The sequence below is a fragment of the Perognathus longimembris genome, chromosome 17 (assembly GCF_023159225.1).
Source record: "Perognathus longimembris pacificus isolate PPM17 chromosome 17, ASM2315922v1, whole genome shotgun sequence".
Taxonomy (NCBI): domain Eukaryota; kingdom Metazoa; phylum Chordata; class Mammalia; order Rodentia; family Heteromyidae; genus Perognathus; species Perognathus longimembris.
In genome coordinates, this window is record NC_063177.1 from 41,965,649 (window position 1) to 41,979,734 (window position 14,086).

At 41.5% G+C, this 14,086-nt stretch overlaps 3 protein-coding genes across 3 annotated transcripts in view; 2 read left to right on the forward strand and 1 right to left on the reverse strand.

The window, feature by feature from the left end:
* Positions 1-13,584, forward strand: part of LOC125366283 (leucine-rich repeat-containing protein 37A3-like) — a 24,914-nt gene extending 11,330 nt beyond the window's left edge. The window contains exons 5-12 of the mRNA XM_048366872.1: positions 1-81; positions 1,512-1,583; positions 3,109-3,183; positions 5,555-5,673; positions 8,045-9,849; positions 10,208-10,312; positions 11,897-11,943; positions 13,479-13,584. Of these exons, the coding sequence (XP_048222829.1) occupies positions 1-81; positions 1,512-1,583; positions 3,109-3,183; positions 5,555-5,673; positions 8,045-9,849; positions 10,208-10,312; positions 11,897-11,943; positions 13,479-13,584 (2,410 nt within the window). The remainder of the gene's footprint in view (positions 82-1,511; positions 1,584-3,108; positions 3,184-5,554; positions 5,674-8,044; positions 9,850-10,207; positions 10,313-11,896; positions 11,944-13,478) is intronic.
* Positions 1-14,086, forward strand: part of LOC125366145 (leucine-rich repeat-containing protein 37A2-like) — a 408,609-nt gene that overhangs the window by 273,250 nt on the left and 121,273 nt on the right. The window lies entirely within an intron of this gene.
* The window catches only part of LOC125366146 (RAD52 motif-containing protein 1-like), a 243,380-nt gene that overhangs the window by 146,390 nt on the left and 82,904 nt on the right, over positions 1-14,086 (reverse strand). The gene's annotated exons all lie outside the window — the stretch shown is intronic.

The window sequence follows — 14,086 nt, forward strand, 5'->3', positions numbered from 1 at the left end:
AAATCTTGGCTGCAATTTAATCACAGAACTGAGCTTTGGAACATTCCAGGCATGGCATGGAATGCCGTTTTTACACCAGATGTAAGTGGTATAGAAGATAAGCATGGTAACTAAAACATTTTGTATTGAAAACCTAATATGCTTTTTAATAAGGTAGGTATAGGGACTATAAGAACTCTCAAATGTATGTCTTTAGGATCCATTCATTTTCTAAGTATTTTATTGTTATTATTAAGTAGTTGCATACTAAGAAGTTTCAGGTCCATATCAGGTTATGAGTACAGTGCTTCTTGACAATGCCACCCCTTCCTTCTTTCATTCTCCCCCACTTTCTCCCTCCAACCGCCACCAAAAGTTACATAGTTTATTTTTCACATTGTGTATACTGAATACAATGACTGCATTTACTCACCCTTCCTCCAACCATTCCTGTGTCCCCACTCCAAAACAAAACAAAGCTTGTTTCCATTTCAATGGTAATGGTTTTGATGAATAGTACTTCAGAGGAATTATGACACCTCCCTTTCATCAGTACATGTGTGTGTAAAAATGCATTCAGCTATGTATTTGTTATCACACCTAGTTGTATTTTAGATATACTATCTACAAGTGAGAGAAAACTTGTGAGATATGTCTCTCTGACAGTAACTTACTTCACTTAACATGATGTTTATCTAGGTCCAACCATTTCCCTGCAAATGACAAAATCTTACTCTTTTTAATGGATGAGAAACATTCCATTGTGTGTGGTACCACATTTTCTTGATCTAGTCATCTGCTGAAGAACATCGGGCTGTTTTTATAACTTGGCTATTGTGTGTACTGCAGCAAAGAACATGAATGTGCAAGTGTCTTTACCTATGCTAACTTGTGATGTTCTGGGTAGATGCCCCAAAATTATTTATTATCTTTTCAAATGAGGGAACAAAATAAGGTACACATGGCTAGGAAACTTGAATGACTAAGTCACACAATGCCAGGTTCTATTTCCCTAGTTCTGAACTTTGTCCTCGAACAATAGAAGACATCACATAAGTAACCTTCAAATGAGCTCTCTCATGGAAGCTAGTGGTTGCTCTGATATGTATGAGGTTAACACTAATTGCTTCTAACTGCTCTAATGTCTGTGAAGCAGAGCTGCAAAGAGCAGGATCGATCACCAAATCATACCAGTTCAGTAGCATTGCTTTTCTATTGAGAACTGTAGGTACACAGAAGTTTGCATGATTCTGAATGAGGTCATCACTTATGGTTTGGACTAGAATCCTGCCTTAGTCTCTGCTATCCAAAGCATTTTCTATTTCTATACCCTTTCTCTTCTCCATACTCTTTTCTAGAATCCTGGGCAGTTTCAAAAGGAAGTATGCTTTATGGATTGTAAGTAGGACTTAGAGTAAAGACAGATTTTTTTTAACCTAAAAGTTTCAAACCAAATAAATGAATATAAACTTTTCATGAAGAGTAATGCATATGGAAAATGTTGAACTGTTCAATTCCATTGCATTTTTTAGAATTCTGAATCGTAATCCTCTAACAGCTGTTGAAGATTCCTATCTTTTTAAATTGCCAGCATTAAGATATCTGTAAGTATTTCAATAATCTTAAGGGTCTTGAGATGATATCTGTTCTCCTTGATTAGGTTTTTGAAAGGTTAAACATTTTTCAGTGAGCCTATGAAAGTCATATTTTTCTTTTCTGGTGCTGGTTCTACGGCTTGAATTCAGGACCTGGGGGCTGTCCCTGAGCCTCTTTTGCTCAAGGCTAGCACTCTACAATGGGAAACATAGCTCCACTTCCAGATACTTTCCTTCACAGTTTAGTGGAGATGATAATCTCACAAAATTTACTGCCCACGCTGGCTTCCAACCCTGATTCTCAGATCTCAGCCTCCTAAGTAGCTAGGATTACAGGCATGGGCCAACAGCACCCAGGTTGAAAGTCATAATTTTACTTAATAGGTAATTGAATAAAATTGGTATTGGTAAAGGAAAGTAATAAGGAAGTATTTATAGTGCAGAAAACAGCCAGAAGGATGAATACTTGTAGAACTATCACTTTTCCCATAAAGCAAAAAGAAATAGTACATTCTCTTATGAAGAAAAACACAAGTAAACTGATAGTGACTGTACTGTGAAAATGCTAAGATAATGGTAAGAAAAAAGATACTGGGCCAGGCACTGGTGTTTCATGCCTATAGTCCTAGCAACTCAGGAGGCTGAGGTCTGATGATCACAGTTCAAAGCCAGCCTGGACAGGTAAGTCCGTAAGACTCTTCTCTCCAATTAGCCACCAGAAAACCAGAAATGATGCTGTGGCTCAAGTGGTAGAGCACCAGCTTTGAGCTGAGCTTCTCAAGGACAGTGCCCTGGCCCAGACTGCAAGCCCCCGAACAACAACAACCAAAAAAAATATTGGTCTTATAGAAAGGAAAGATCAATAATTTGACTATGTAAAGGGTAACTTAAAGTCTCTTCAATAAGAAAGAACATTCTAAATTATTTTCAGCGGCACTCTTAACCTCAATTACTTTTAGGGAATCTGAGATTAAAAAAACCTCATGTTGGGGCTGGGAATACGGCCTAGTGGAAAGAATGCTTGCCTCCTATACATGAAGCCTTAGGTTCGATTCCTCAGCACCACATATATAGAAAAGGACCAGAGGTGGCGCTGTATCTCAAGCGGCAGAATGCTAGCCTTGAGCCAAAAGAAGCCAAGGATGATAGTGCTCCAGCCCTGCGCTCAAGGCCCAAGGACTGGCCAAAAAAAAATAATAATAAAGAACCTCATGACCTTGAATGATGTCTTTTAAGAACACAACATTTGAGGGGGCTGGGAATATGGCCTAGTGGTAGAGTGCTTGCCTCATGTACAGAGGCCTGGGTTGGATTCCTCAGCACCACATATGTACAAAAGGCCAGAAGTGGCGCTGTAGCTCAAGTGGTAGGGTCCTAACCTTGAACAAAGAAAAGAAGCCAGGGAGTGTGCTCAGGCCCTGATTTCACCCACAGGACTGGCAAAAAAAAAAAAAAAAAAAAAAAAAAACTGATTTAAAAAAAAAATAACACAATTGAGCTGGAATTTTCACGAATATCTGGCTTTCTCCTGCAGAGATATGGGAATGACACAAGTGCGACTTACAACAGTTGAGAATGTCCTGATGATGACCCTTGCTTTGGAAAAACTGTAAGTTAATTGTTTTTAGCTTTGTGTCACTTAGTTTTTTCAGGTTTGTTTTATTACGGTCTTAGGTCAGGTTTACTGGGGTGACATTTTCATGTATTCAACGTCACACTTTTTCAGTGTACACTTTCATGAGTTTGCATAGCTGTAGCCACTACCGCGTTCCCATCACCTGCAAAAGGCCATCAGGCCTTTTACAGTAAGTCCACTTCTCCCACCACCACCCCTGGAAACCTCCAAACTCATATCTGGAACTACAGTTCTACCTTTCCTGGAACATCCTATCAATGAAATCATAGAATGTGTAGCCTTTTGTGTTTGGCTTCTGTCACTTCACAAAACCCTTAACATGTCCCACTGCAGTCAATGTGATTGCAATTGCTCCATATCTTGTCCTAATCCTTCTACTTCCATTTTCTTCTGCCAAAATTGCTCAGCCAAGTGACACAGAAATCCCTAAAATGTGACTACTGTAGTCTCTAATCTCTGAGCCTCTTTGGCTCACTCCTACAAACTGCCGTCATACAGACGATTTGCTAGGCATCATTGTAAACTGATACTCTATAGTCTTGGCCTTGGAGAATGAAGTTGCTGCCAACTGCTAAACCCTGAGTTCAGACTCTTTCTCTCTGTTTGCCTCTGATTCTAGCCTGTGACCCGGGCCCAGTTTGGGTATCCCAGCCTTCTCTAGTTACCAAATGTTTCTTAGTTTCCAGACCATTGGGCTTACCCCCAATGCCTGCCTGGTTGTGATCTGCTTGCCAGTAATCAGTGTAAAGTCACTACTCAGTAATCACAACTCTCTTCCAGCAGAAGCTAGATCCTTTATTTTCTGAAATGGCCTTCTGGCAATGAAGTTGTGCTCCTTGGGCAGAAGGCCAACACTTCCTTCTCTATGGCTATGTGTGGTGGCTGCCAGCCTCTTGGACACTGGCTGGGTGTCATAGAACACATTGTTAACTGATGGTTTCTGCATATCCAAGCCTGGCTGCAGGCTATTTGAACATAGCTCATATAATCTAATTGGTCCCAAGCAAGAGGCCCACCCACAAGATGGAGTGTAAGTGTTTGCCAAGATATGGAGGGCAAAACACTAATGTGTCTAATACTATCCTATCATGATTATTGATGGTGGTCAGAAAATGACATTTTTTCATGTCAGTGCTGAGGTTTGAACTCAGGACCTGGGCTTTTGAGCTCAAGACTAGTGCTCTACCACTTGAACTACAACTCCACTCCTGGTATTTTGGTAGTTAATTGGAGATAAGAGTCTCATGAACTTCCCTGACCAGCCTGGCTATGAACCATGATCCTCAGATCCCAACCTCCAGAGTAACAAAGATTACAGTGGTGAGCTACTGGCACCCAGAGAGTTTTCGATTTTCTCCCATTCCTCTATATTGATTAGGCTATATAATTGTATTCCAGGACAGCACCCTATCTTTTCATGTATCACAATGGATTAATGGATTCCTCTTTATATTATTCATACCCTATTATCATTTTCTTTTATTTCATTGCACTATTTTTATTGTCATTGTAGAATTGATATACAGAATGGTTACAGTTACATGAATGAGGAATGAGGCATGAGTATTCTTTTTTTTTTTTTTTTTTTTTTTTTTTTGCTTTTTTTGCCGGTCCTGTGGCTTAGACTCAGGGACTGAGCACTGTCCCTGGCTTCTTTTTGCTCAAGGCTAGCACTCTACCACTTGAGCCGCAGTTCCACTTCTGGCTTTTTTGTATATATGTGGTACTGAGGAAATGAACCCAGGGTTTCATGTATGTGAGGCAAGTACTCTACCACTAGGCCATATTCTCATCCCATGAATATACTTTGTGAACCATGTCTCCCCTTCTATTGCTCTCTCCTGGCCTGTTACCAATTTAGTTATTTGCATGTGTAGTGCAAGGAATAATCTAGAGCCTCAAATGTAGGAAGCAAGCACTCTACTTTTGAGTTGCATACCTAGCCCTCCTTATTCTTTGTGTGTGTCTGTGTCTGTGTATGTGTGTAAGTTCTTGATGTATCGCCTTTATACTAACCGTCAGAGAACTAAAACTAAGAAGGAGTTACTGGCCTGGCTCTGGCTCTTTTTTTTTTTTTTTTTTGGCCAGTCCTGGGCCTTGGACTCAGGGCCTGAGCACTGTCCCTGGCTTCTTCCCGCTCAAGGCTAGCACTCTGCCACTTGAGCCACAGCGCCGCTTCTGGCCGTTTTCTGTATATGTGGTGCTGGGGAATCGAACCCAGGGCCTCATGTATCCGAAGCAGGCACTCTTGCCACTAGGCCATATCCCCAGCCCAGGCTCTGGCTCTTCTATCACTCAGTAACCACTTCCCCATGAACTTAATTCTTGGTGTCTCCATTTATAGGATCTTGCCTTACACTATGGCCAGCTGCCTCTGCCAATTTAAAAACAATATTGAGGTTATCTGCAAGACAGTCAAGCTACACTGTGACAGTGCCTTGCTGGCAAACAACACACACTGCCGTGAGTCTGGTGTATAATATTTATTGTTTCACTTTTAACTATTCCCCAGTGATGGTTTCTAAACTAATAATGTTTTTGATTCATTTATCCAGTTAATCTCTCTACATTTCTGAACTGTTTCCTTGCTGACAGTCATGCGTTCAGTATACATGGTATAATTCAATCATTTAATTGTCTAAATGCATAAGAACCAAAAAAGGGAATGGAAGAAGAAAAGGAGATGATCACGGGCTACCCTTGATGTACTGTGGTCTCTGCTTGATGATCTGCTTCCAATGATTATTTATTCAGAGGGGGCCAGGCAGACTGTGAGATGCTTTGAGTCTCAAATGTTCTTTGCTTCTGTGAGAGGTATGGTTATATTCTGCTTTGTTTTTAAATCTTTCTAAAAAGGTATATGAGCGATGTTGTATTTGGACTCTAGGAATTTCTAATTCTTTACCTAGCAATTTGTTACCTAGCTTTTCTCAACCAAAGGCCTCTTCCAGCCATAGACTGTGCAATTCTGAACTGGCTTCATTCTCAGGCTTTCCTATCTACAAAATATTCAGATATTTTAATGCATTATTTCTGTATATTACTGCAATGAACTTTCTGACTGCCAAAACATGACTGGTATGAAATGTAGTAGTTTGAATGCAGGTTTCACTGGTGATATAGTGCAAAATATGTCATAAAACACTGCTACTTAGAACACTATGTTGTTGGGCTGGGAATATGGCATAGTGGCAAGAGTGCTTGCCTTGTACCCATGAAGGCCTGGGTTCGATTCCCCAGCACCACATATGTAAAAAATGGCCTGAAGTGGCGGTGTGGCTCAAGTGGCAGAGTGTTAGCCTTGAGCAAAAAGTAGTCAGGGACAGTGCTCAGGCCCTGAGTCCAAGGCCCAGGACTAGCAAAAACAAAACAAACAAACAAAAAAAACCAGAATAGTATGTTGTTTAGTTTTCAAAACTATTTTTCACTTAGGCCATTGTCTTTATCAGTGATATCATCTTCTCTATTAGTGATGGGAAAAACCAGGAGTTTTCATCTTTTACAGCTGAGGAATTTATTAGTTCAGCAAAGCCTTATACCCAAATCGTGAATCCCCTATTTTGCCTAACAAGAGGTCAGTGGTCCTATTTCATCATCTAAACTCCTTCCGTGACCCTCACTACCAACAAAAATATCTTAATTCTCCTAAGCACGGGATGACACCCTAAATGTTCATGTTCTCTGGTGTTTTGGATGCTTCCCAGTGACACTGGAGTGTTTGAAATGAAAAGTAGCTTTCATAGCCCACACTGTGATTTATGCCAATAACCACAGCTACTCAGAAGGGACACATAATGGAGACCATGATTCCAAGCAAGGCTGGGAAAACATTTAGCAAGCCCCCATCTCATCCAGTAAGACAATGGTGGTAGCACTGCCTCTGATCCTAGGTGGGAAGCTATAAACAGGAGGGCTGATGATAGAGGCCACCTTGGGCAAACAAAGACACAAAATAACTAAAGCAAAACAGGACACCTCTGTGGGACTCCAGTGGCCGAATACTGCTCAAGCCAGCGAATTGAGTTCAAATCCCACTAATGCAAAACAAAAGTGTAGCCTTTTCCTTTGCACATTTATAACATCTGGTTATATTTATCCAGAATTATTGTTGCTCTATTGATTTCTTATGTATTGTACATGAACATACAACCAGGAATACTGAAAATTGCTTAACACACCACAACCACCTGTTTGAATTACTTTCCTATAGCGTAATGCCTACTATTAGGGAAGCAGGACATACAGAATCAGAGCTAAAGTGAAGGTACTGGAAAGGTAGGTGAATAAAAACAAGTCCAGTTGAGTACCTGTATCAAAAGGAGAGAGACCTCTGGGTTAGCATCTCTGCCTTTGCTATCCTGAGCAACATGCTTTGTCATGATTGCCTGTGTGGTGGGAAGAAAACATCACACAGAAGAGGTAGAGAGAAGAAGCCTGTGCTCCTTCTGCAGCTGTGTCCGGACAGGGTGTGTGGAATCGGCATGTGGAGAGGCATGGCTGTTCTACAGGGAAGCTACGGAGGGGATGAATATTTGTTTGTCAGCCTTGGGCTGTCATTGAGCACTAGACATTTGGCATGTTTTTTCTAAGAGAGATGTTGTATTTCACAAAATTATGTACTCAGATGTTCTGAGTGGGTAACCACTTTGTTAAGGTTTGCCTCATTTCTCTTAGTTGTTACCATTTCAGAGGCTTATGCTTGCTCTTATTATTTTCCCTTGTATGTGACACTCAAATATTTATTGACTCTGAACGTATTCAACTGGGTTATGATGTGGGAGGAAGAAGAAACTATTGATCTACCCTTACAAAGCAGTCTCTTCCTTCCTGACAGTTGAAGAAGCATCAATAGGGAACCCAGAAGGATCATTCATGAAGGTGTTAAAATCCCGGAAGAAGAATACAAGCACAGAGCTGACTATTGAACCAGAAAGAGAATATTCCGACAAAAATGATGTTAGCTACTCAGGACTCATGAATGAGCAGCTAGAAATTACTGATGGGAGTGACATTTTTACTGCACTAAGCAACATATTGGCCTATTTCACACAGGCACATATAGAAGATATACAGTCAACAGAGTTACCATTCATTAAACTGCTTTTCTCAAGTGTGCAAAATGGAGATACCTCCAGAAATGATATAAAAGTCAAAACAGAGATTCCCCCAGTTATACAGCCATCAGACTCCTCTGTTTACAAAATGAAACTAAACACTCATAGGCGAGAAAATCTGTTAGGTACAGGAAGGCGCAGAAAATATAATAAAATTAAAAAGAAAGAGAAAGCATCACTGTTCATGCAACCTAGTCTTTTAGGTCCTAAGTTTAATCGTCAAATCTTGCCCCCCAAAGTGCAAAGTATTGAAACACAGGAAAGCATCTGGAAAGAAATGGAGAGTGCAGAGGAGAGACTGCCAAGGCTCAACAGAGCCTTCAAGGGACCAAAAAGCATACAGAAAAGGCAGTCCAAAAAAGTGAGTAAACAGAACAGCTGGAGGAAACAGAGTTCCCAGCACCTTGTGGAAAATACTGGTAAAAAAAGAAGGCTTAGGAGACCTCCAACACAGGAGCTGGCGCTGCTTCACAAGGCTCAGGAGCCCAAGAAATTGGTGAGAAACTCCTTGCACACAGAGCCCTCATTCATAAAGAAACATAAGGCAGTAGCCTCTTCTTTCCAGAAACAAGACTCAGGGGGCAGAGCCTCCTTATCCATCCCTGTAAGAACCCTACAAGAGGCCAGAAATAAAGACAATGACTTAGCCTACAGTATGCTTGTTTTAGAAGAGGCCAATTCTAACCTGAAAAGCATGGAGGCTTCTAATCCAGTCATCTATTCGTGGAAAAATTACCGCTTTCATAAGACTGGCTCTCCTGTGGCCCACAGAATACCCAAGGCCAAACTGAGTCGTAAATTCAGAAAGAAAACTTCACATGTTAGACCAATGCTGGAAAACAGGCCTCCATTTTCTGCAGTAAGGAGCCTCATAGATTCCCCTTCAGGAAGGGACTCTTCTTCTTTGGGAGAGTTGAGTTCTCAAGAGAACCCTGTTCCAGAATTCTATGCTCTTTCAAACCCTTCTGTAGACAAAACACCTACACAACACCATATTGTAACAAATGCCTTGATAGGAAATATACCTGCACAAAATGCCCCTGTACCAGAAGGAAGCCTCCCTAAAAACACAATTCAGGAAAATGTTGCTGCACCAGAATCCAAAGGAACTGCATTCAACTTAATGTTGCCAGTAGGAAGCAAGGAGACACAATGGGAATACCTCAACTCCAACTCCGGTACTGACTCACCTGTCAAGGCCACAATCACCCATTCCCAATTTTCTTCCTTGGTTGATCATTTTGAAATGCAGTTAAATCATCAGCTGAGACCCCTCATTCCCAATAACGATGTGAGAAAGCTCCTGTCCCATCTTATCTGGAGGTTGAAAATGAACTGCTCTGAGACTGAAGTACAGGTACTCTGTTCCAAGCTAATGTCTAGAACAGGCCTGCTGATGAAGCTTCTCAGTGAACAGCAAGAAATCAAGGTGTCAAGAGCTGACTGGAATATGAACCAGTGGAAAACCGATAACTACATCAATGAGAGCACTGAAGTTCAAGGTGAACGGAAGGAGAGAAGTGAGGTGAGGACAACTATAGAACTGCAAGCCCTGGCTTGCTTTCAGATACACCTCAAAGGAGGTGTATCCTCTATCCTTTAGATACACCTGGAAGGAGGAAGACCTGGACTTAATCCAGTCCCCAGTCATGTGACCAGGACAGTGTTCCCCACTCTTCTTTCTCCTTTATAGAGCAGAGCAGACTTAAAACACAGAAAAAGTATAGAGAAATTGCACATTAGTAAGGCATAGAACACATTAAATTTAAGAATATCCTTTAAGAATGTGCAAGCACCTCTCCTGGAAGAATAGGGTTTTGACTACTTTTCTTCCTCCTATTATCCTTGTTACTTAACAAAGTTATCCTTTTGGTTTTTTTTAGCTAACAGAAGAAGTCCCAGGATACAGCTATGACGACAAAATCATCTTGGCAATATCTGTGACTGTAGTATTAATGGTTTTGATTATTATTTTCTGTCTCATTGAGGTAAGAACCACCATTCATGCACATTCTCAGAATATATCTTGTTTCTATCACCAAAGCCCTTTCCCACTCTCCAGAGGTAATTCTTTAAAGGTGCGTAGCGTGGTTCCAATAGAACAGTATTTATCATTGTTAGACTGTGGTAACAAGGTATGACTGCTCCTATAGGAGGAAGTGAGTTCTCTTGTTAGTAAGAGTTGAATTTGATGCCTACTAAGTTACTGAAGGGTCCAGTGGCAAAATCAAGGACAGCCATGTGACTTGAACTTAGCACCTGGGTGCCATCTCTGAGCTTTCTCCATCAAGGGTAGCACTCTACCACTTTGAGCCACAGGTCTACTGGTAGTTAATTGTGGAGAAGAGTGTTATAGGGCTTTTCTGCCTGGGCTGGCTTTGAATCATGATGCTCAGATCTCAGCCTCCTGAGTAGCTGGGATAATAGGCTTTGAGTTACTAGCAACCAGGTTCACAAATAGTTTTTACTAAAGATGAGACACCATGCCTGGCCCCTAGGTTTATACTTTTTTAATTTCTTTGTTTTGAACTCAGAGCCTAGGAAGTCCCTGAGCTTTTCCCCTCAAACTTAAAGCTCTATCACATGGCCACTTCTGGTTTCCTGTTGGCTAATGGGAGATAATAGTTTCACGAGCATTCCTGTCTGTACTGGCTTAGAACCACAATGATCAGATCACAGCATCCTCAGTAGCTTTGTTTACAGGTAGGAGCCACCAGCACCCAACAATTTTAGGGATTGTACTTCATAGATTTTTATAAAACGTATATTTGTTCTAAATTTATTTTGTACCTTTATTGCTATTATACATGGGATGTTTCCTTCATCTATCATTATGGGTAGGTAGGAAAGCTATTGTGTGCTGATCTCCCTATTTTGTTTCTACCCACTTCACTGGATTTTCATGTCACTAGGCCAATAATAGATGTTGATTCTCAGGGTCTTTGTTTCTTTCTACATCTGGCTTTTTTGGTTAATTGGAATGTCAGACTCTCACATACTTTCCTGCCCAGAATGGCTTCAGATTTGATCCTCAAATCCCAGCCTCCCAAGTATCTACGATTACAGGTGTGAGACATGGTGCCTGGCTCTCTTAGGCTTTCTGGTTATCCATCATTTCATATACAACTAAAAATATAGTTTTGTTCCTTCCTTTCCAACATTTGTGCTCCATTTATGTCCTTATTACTTTGGTTAGGACCTCTTCAATAGGAGTGCCTCGTGACCATGATAATTTTAATATAGACAGTAACCTTGTCTTTGATAATGACAGTGTTCTTTTGGTCTCTAGTAAAGACTATAATTGGTTAGGGGCATTTCCTTTACTGTTTTAAAGCTTATTATGGGGAATTTTCTGTTCGTTATATCTAAACTAGTGAATGCCATGTGTTAAATTCTAGCTTCAGAGGAGACCTCAGCCAGGTACTGTGGAAGAAGAAAAGATCTAATAGTAGGGTTGTATTCTTGGGGTCAGAAAAGATACCTCCTGGGTAGATAAGTTATAAATAAAGGTAAGAACAATTGAAAGTAGTAATGTTGGTGGTTAATCATGATTGTGTTTTCTTCCCAAACAGATTTATGCCCACAGAACATCAGCAGAAGGAAGTCAAAAGTGCTCAAGGTAAATGGGAGTCTGTAAATCTTTGAGTAAGCACCTGAGGATTGGAAGGAACCTAGAACTGGTCTATTTCTTTTCCCTTAGCCTTACAATAAGGGAACTACCCAATATCAAGAGAACTCTTGCTTCCCAGGGGTCTTTCCTGGCTCCAGCAAAAGTAGTTCTCCAGCAGAGGAAGAGGTGGTCAGTACTAGCATGGACACCTGTCTGTCACCAGTCCCTCAGTGAATGAGGGGAGGAGACTAAGAGGTTCCCGCTGTGTCTGCTCCTGCTAGTGGTGGGCCTCAGGAGACAGCATGAGAAACCCCTGGCATATTGCAATGCAGATCTGGTGGAAGGTGCACTGTAGGGATCCTTCCTGTACAGTGACGAGAAAATGCAACTCCTCCTGCTGGGTACCTTCTCATCCCCACTCTCTCTCTTATACAGAACTTCACATCATTTTACCTGAGAGAGGCTTAGAGGCTACTTTATCATTTGCTTTATTAATAAAGACATGGGGAAGAGAAACGGGGAATGTCTTTCAGCAGGGCCACACTGCTCATGAGTTTTAGGAGAAGATGGTTCTTTCCCCTTATTACATGCAGACACATTTAACCAATACACACATGCCATGCAGACATCTAGAATCTCTAGAACTACAAACTGATCTTTCCTGTTCTGCTTGCATTTAGAAATGGTAGCTTGCAGGGCTGGGGATATGGCCTAGTGGCAAGAGTGCCTGCCTCATATACATGAGGCCCTGGGTTCGATTCCCCAGCACCACATATACAGAAAATGGCCAGAAGTGGCGCTGTGGCTCAAGTGGCAGAGTAGTGCTAGCCTTGAGCAAAAAGGAAGCCAGGGACAGTGCTCAGGCCCTGAGTCCAAGCCCCAGGACTGGCCAAAAAAAACCAAAAACCGAAAAACAAATAAACAAGAAATGGTAGCTTGCCCTTAAGTGGTAGTCATGTCCTTTAAATTGATATCACAAATCATTCACCATGACAGACTTTCAGAGATGAAAATCTCTAAACTACACAACTTTACAAGTTGTGCCTATAATGATTCAGCTTGTATAAAAACAGCTAAGAGAAAACAGTTAAGAGAAAAGAGGTACCTCTCCCTCTCCCCAGCAACTGACACATGGAAAATTAAGCCCAAAGAGGACTGAAGTGAAAGACTCTAGAGGGAGTAAGTGCTTCTGTCCAGAATGGTTGTGCCGTTGTTTTCTGTGCATGGATTTTTGCCAGAGAGGATAATTGGGGCTGACATTCCTAGTGGTACTGCAGGCCAAGTCATTTCTAAAGGTCTCCCTGGGGGCATTGTAGAGCCCTTTGGGACAAGCGTGTAGAGCTCCGTCAACCTCTATAAGGACTCTTCTGATGAGGAAGAGATTTTCCATAAGAAGCAAAAAGCGTAAGAGGATGGGGGAGAGGGGCGATTTAACATACCTAGCTAAAAAGCAGCGGATGGAGGGGGCGGGGGGGCGCCAGGGGGCAAGGGAAAGTCTGGTTGCTTCCTTCAAGTCTCAAAGATTAGCACTGTTGTTTTCCCAGGAAGCGCAGTGAAGTCAAAACAAAGACTCCACCACGACCAGCCCCACCACCTGCAAGTGATTCGATCTGCGATCCTGGGTGTTGTATTGCCTGTTCTTCTTCATAACTCTGACACTTTTATTCTCAGCCTGTCAGCATTGCTTATTACATACCTATTTTCTAACATATGGTAATATTTTATATACAATTATCCAGATTAAATTGTATATTATTCATAACCATTTCCATGTGTGGTACTTACACATATATGTACAGATAGCAGGGCCACAGGCAGGAAGGGCAGGATGGTGGCTGGGGTTGCACTGTGGCAGTCATGCTTTCAGGGGTAGGTGGCTTCCAAAGGTGGCGTCCCGCCTGCATTCCACAGTGTGATCAGTTTCTGCGGAACCAGAGAACATATCCTGAACATGTGGGGTTTTTTTATCTCAAAATCTGCCTATTTTCTGTAAAGTTATGCTAGAAATAAAATATGGCTAATGAAATTAAATGAAAAGGAGAGGTATAGATTCTTCTACAAGTTCTAAGGACAGTAATAGTGGGACTGGAGGAGGTGAGAAAGGGGCCACATTATTTGTTACCGCTATAAATAGATGCACATGTGGGCCCCT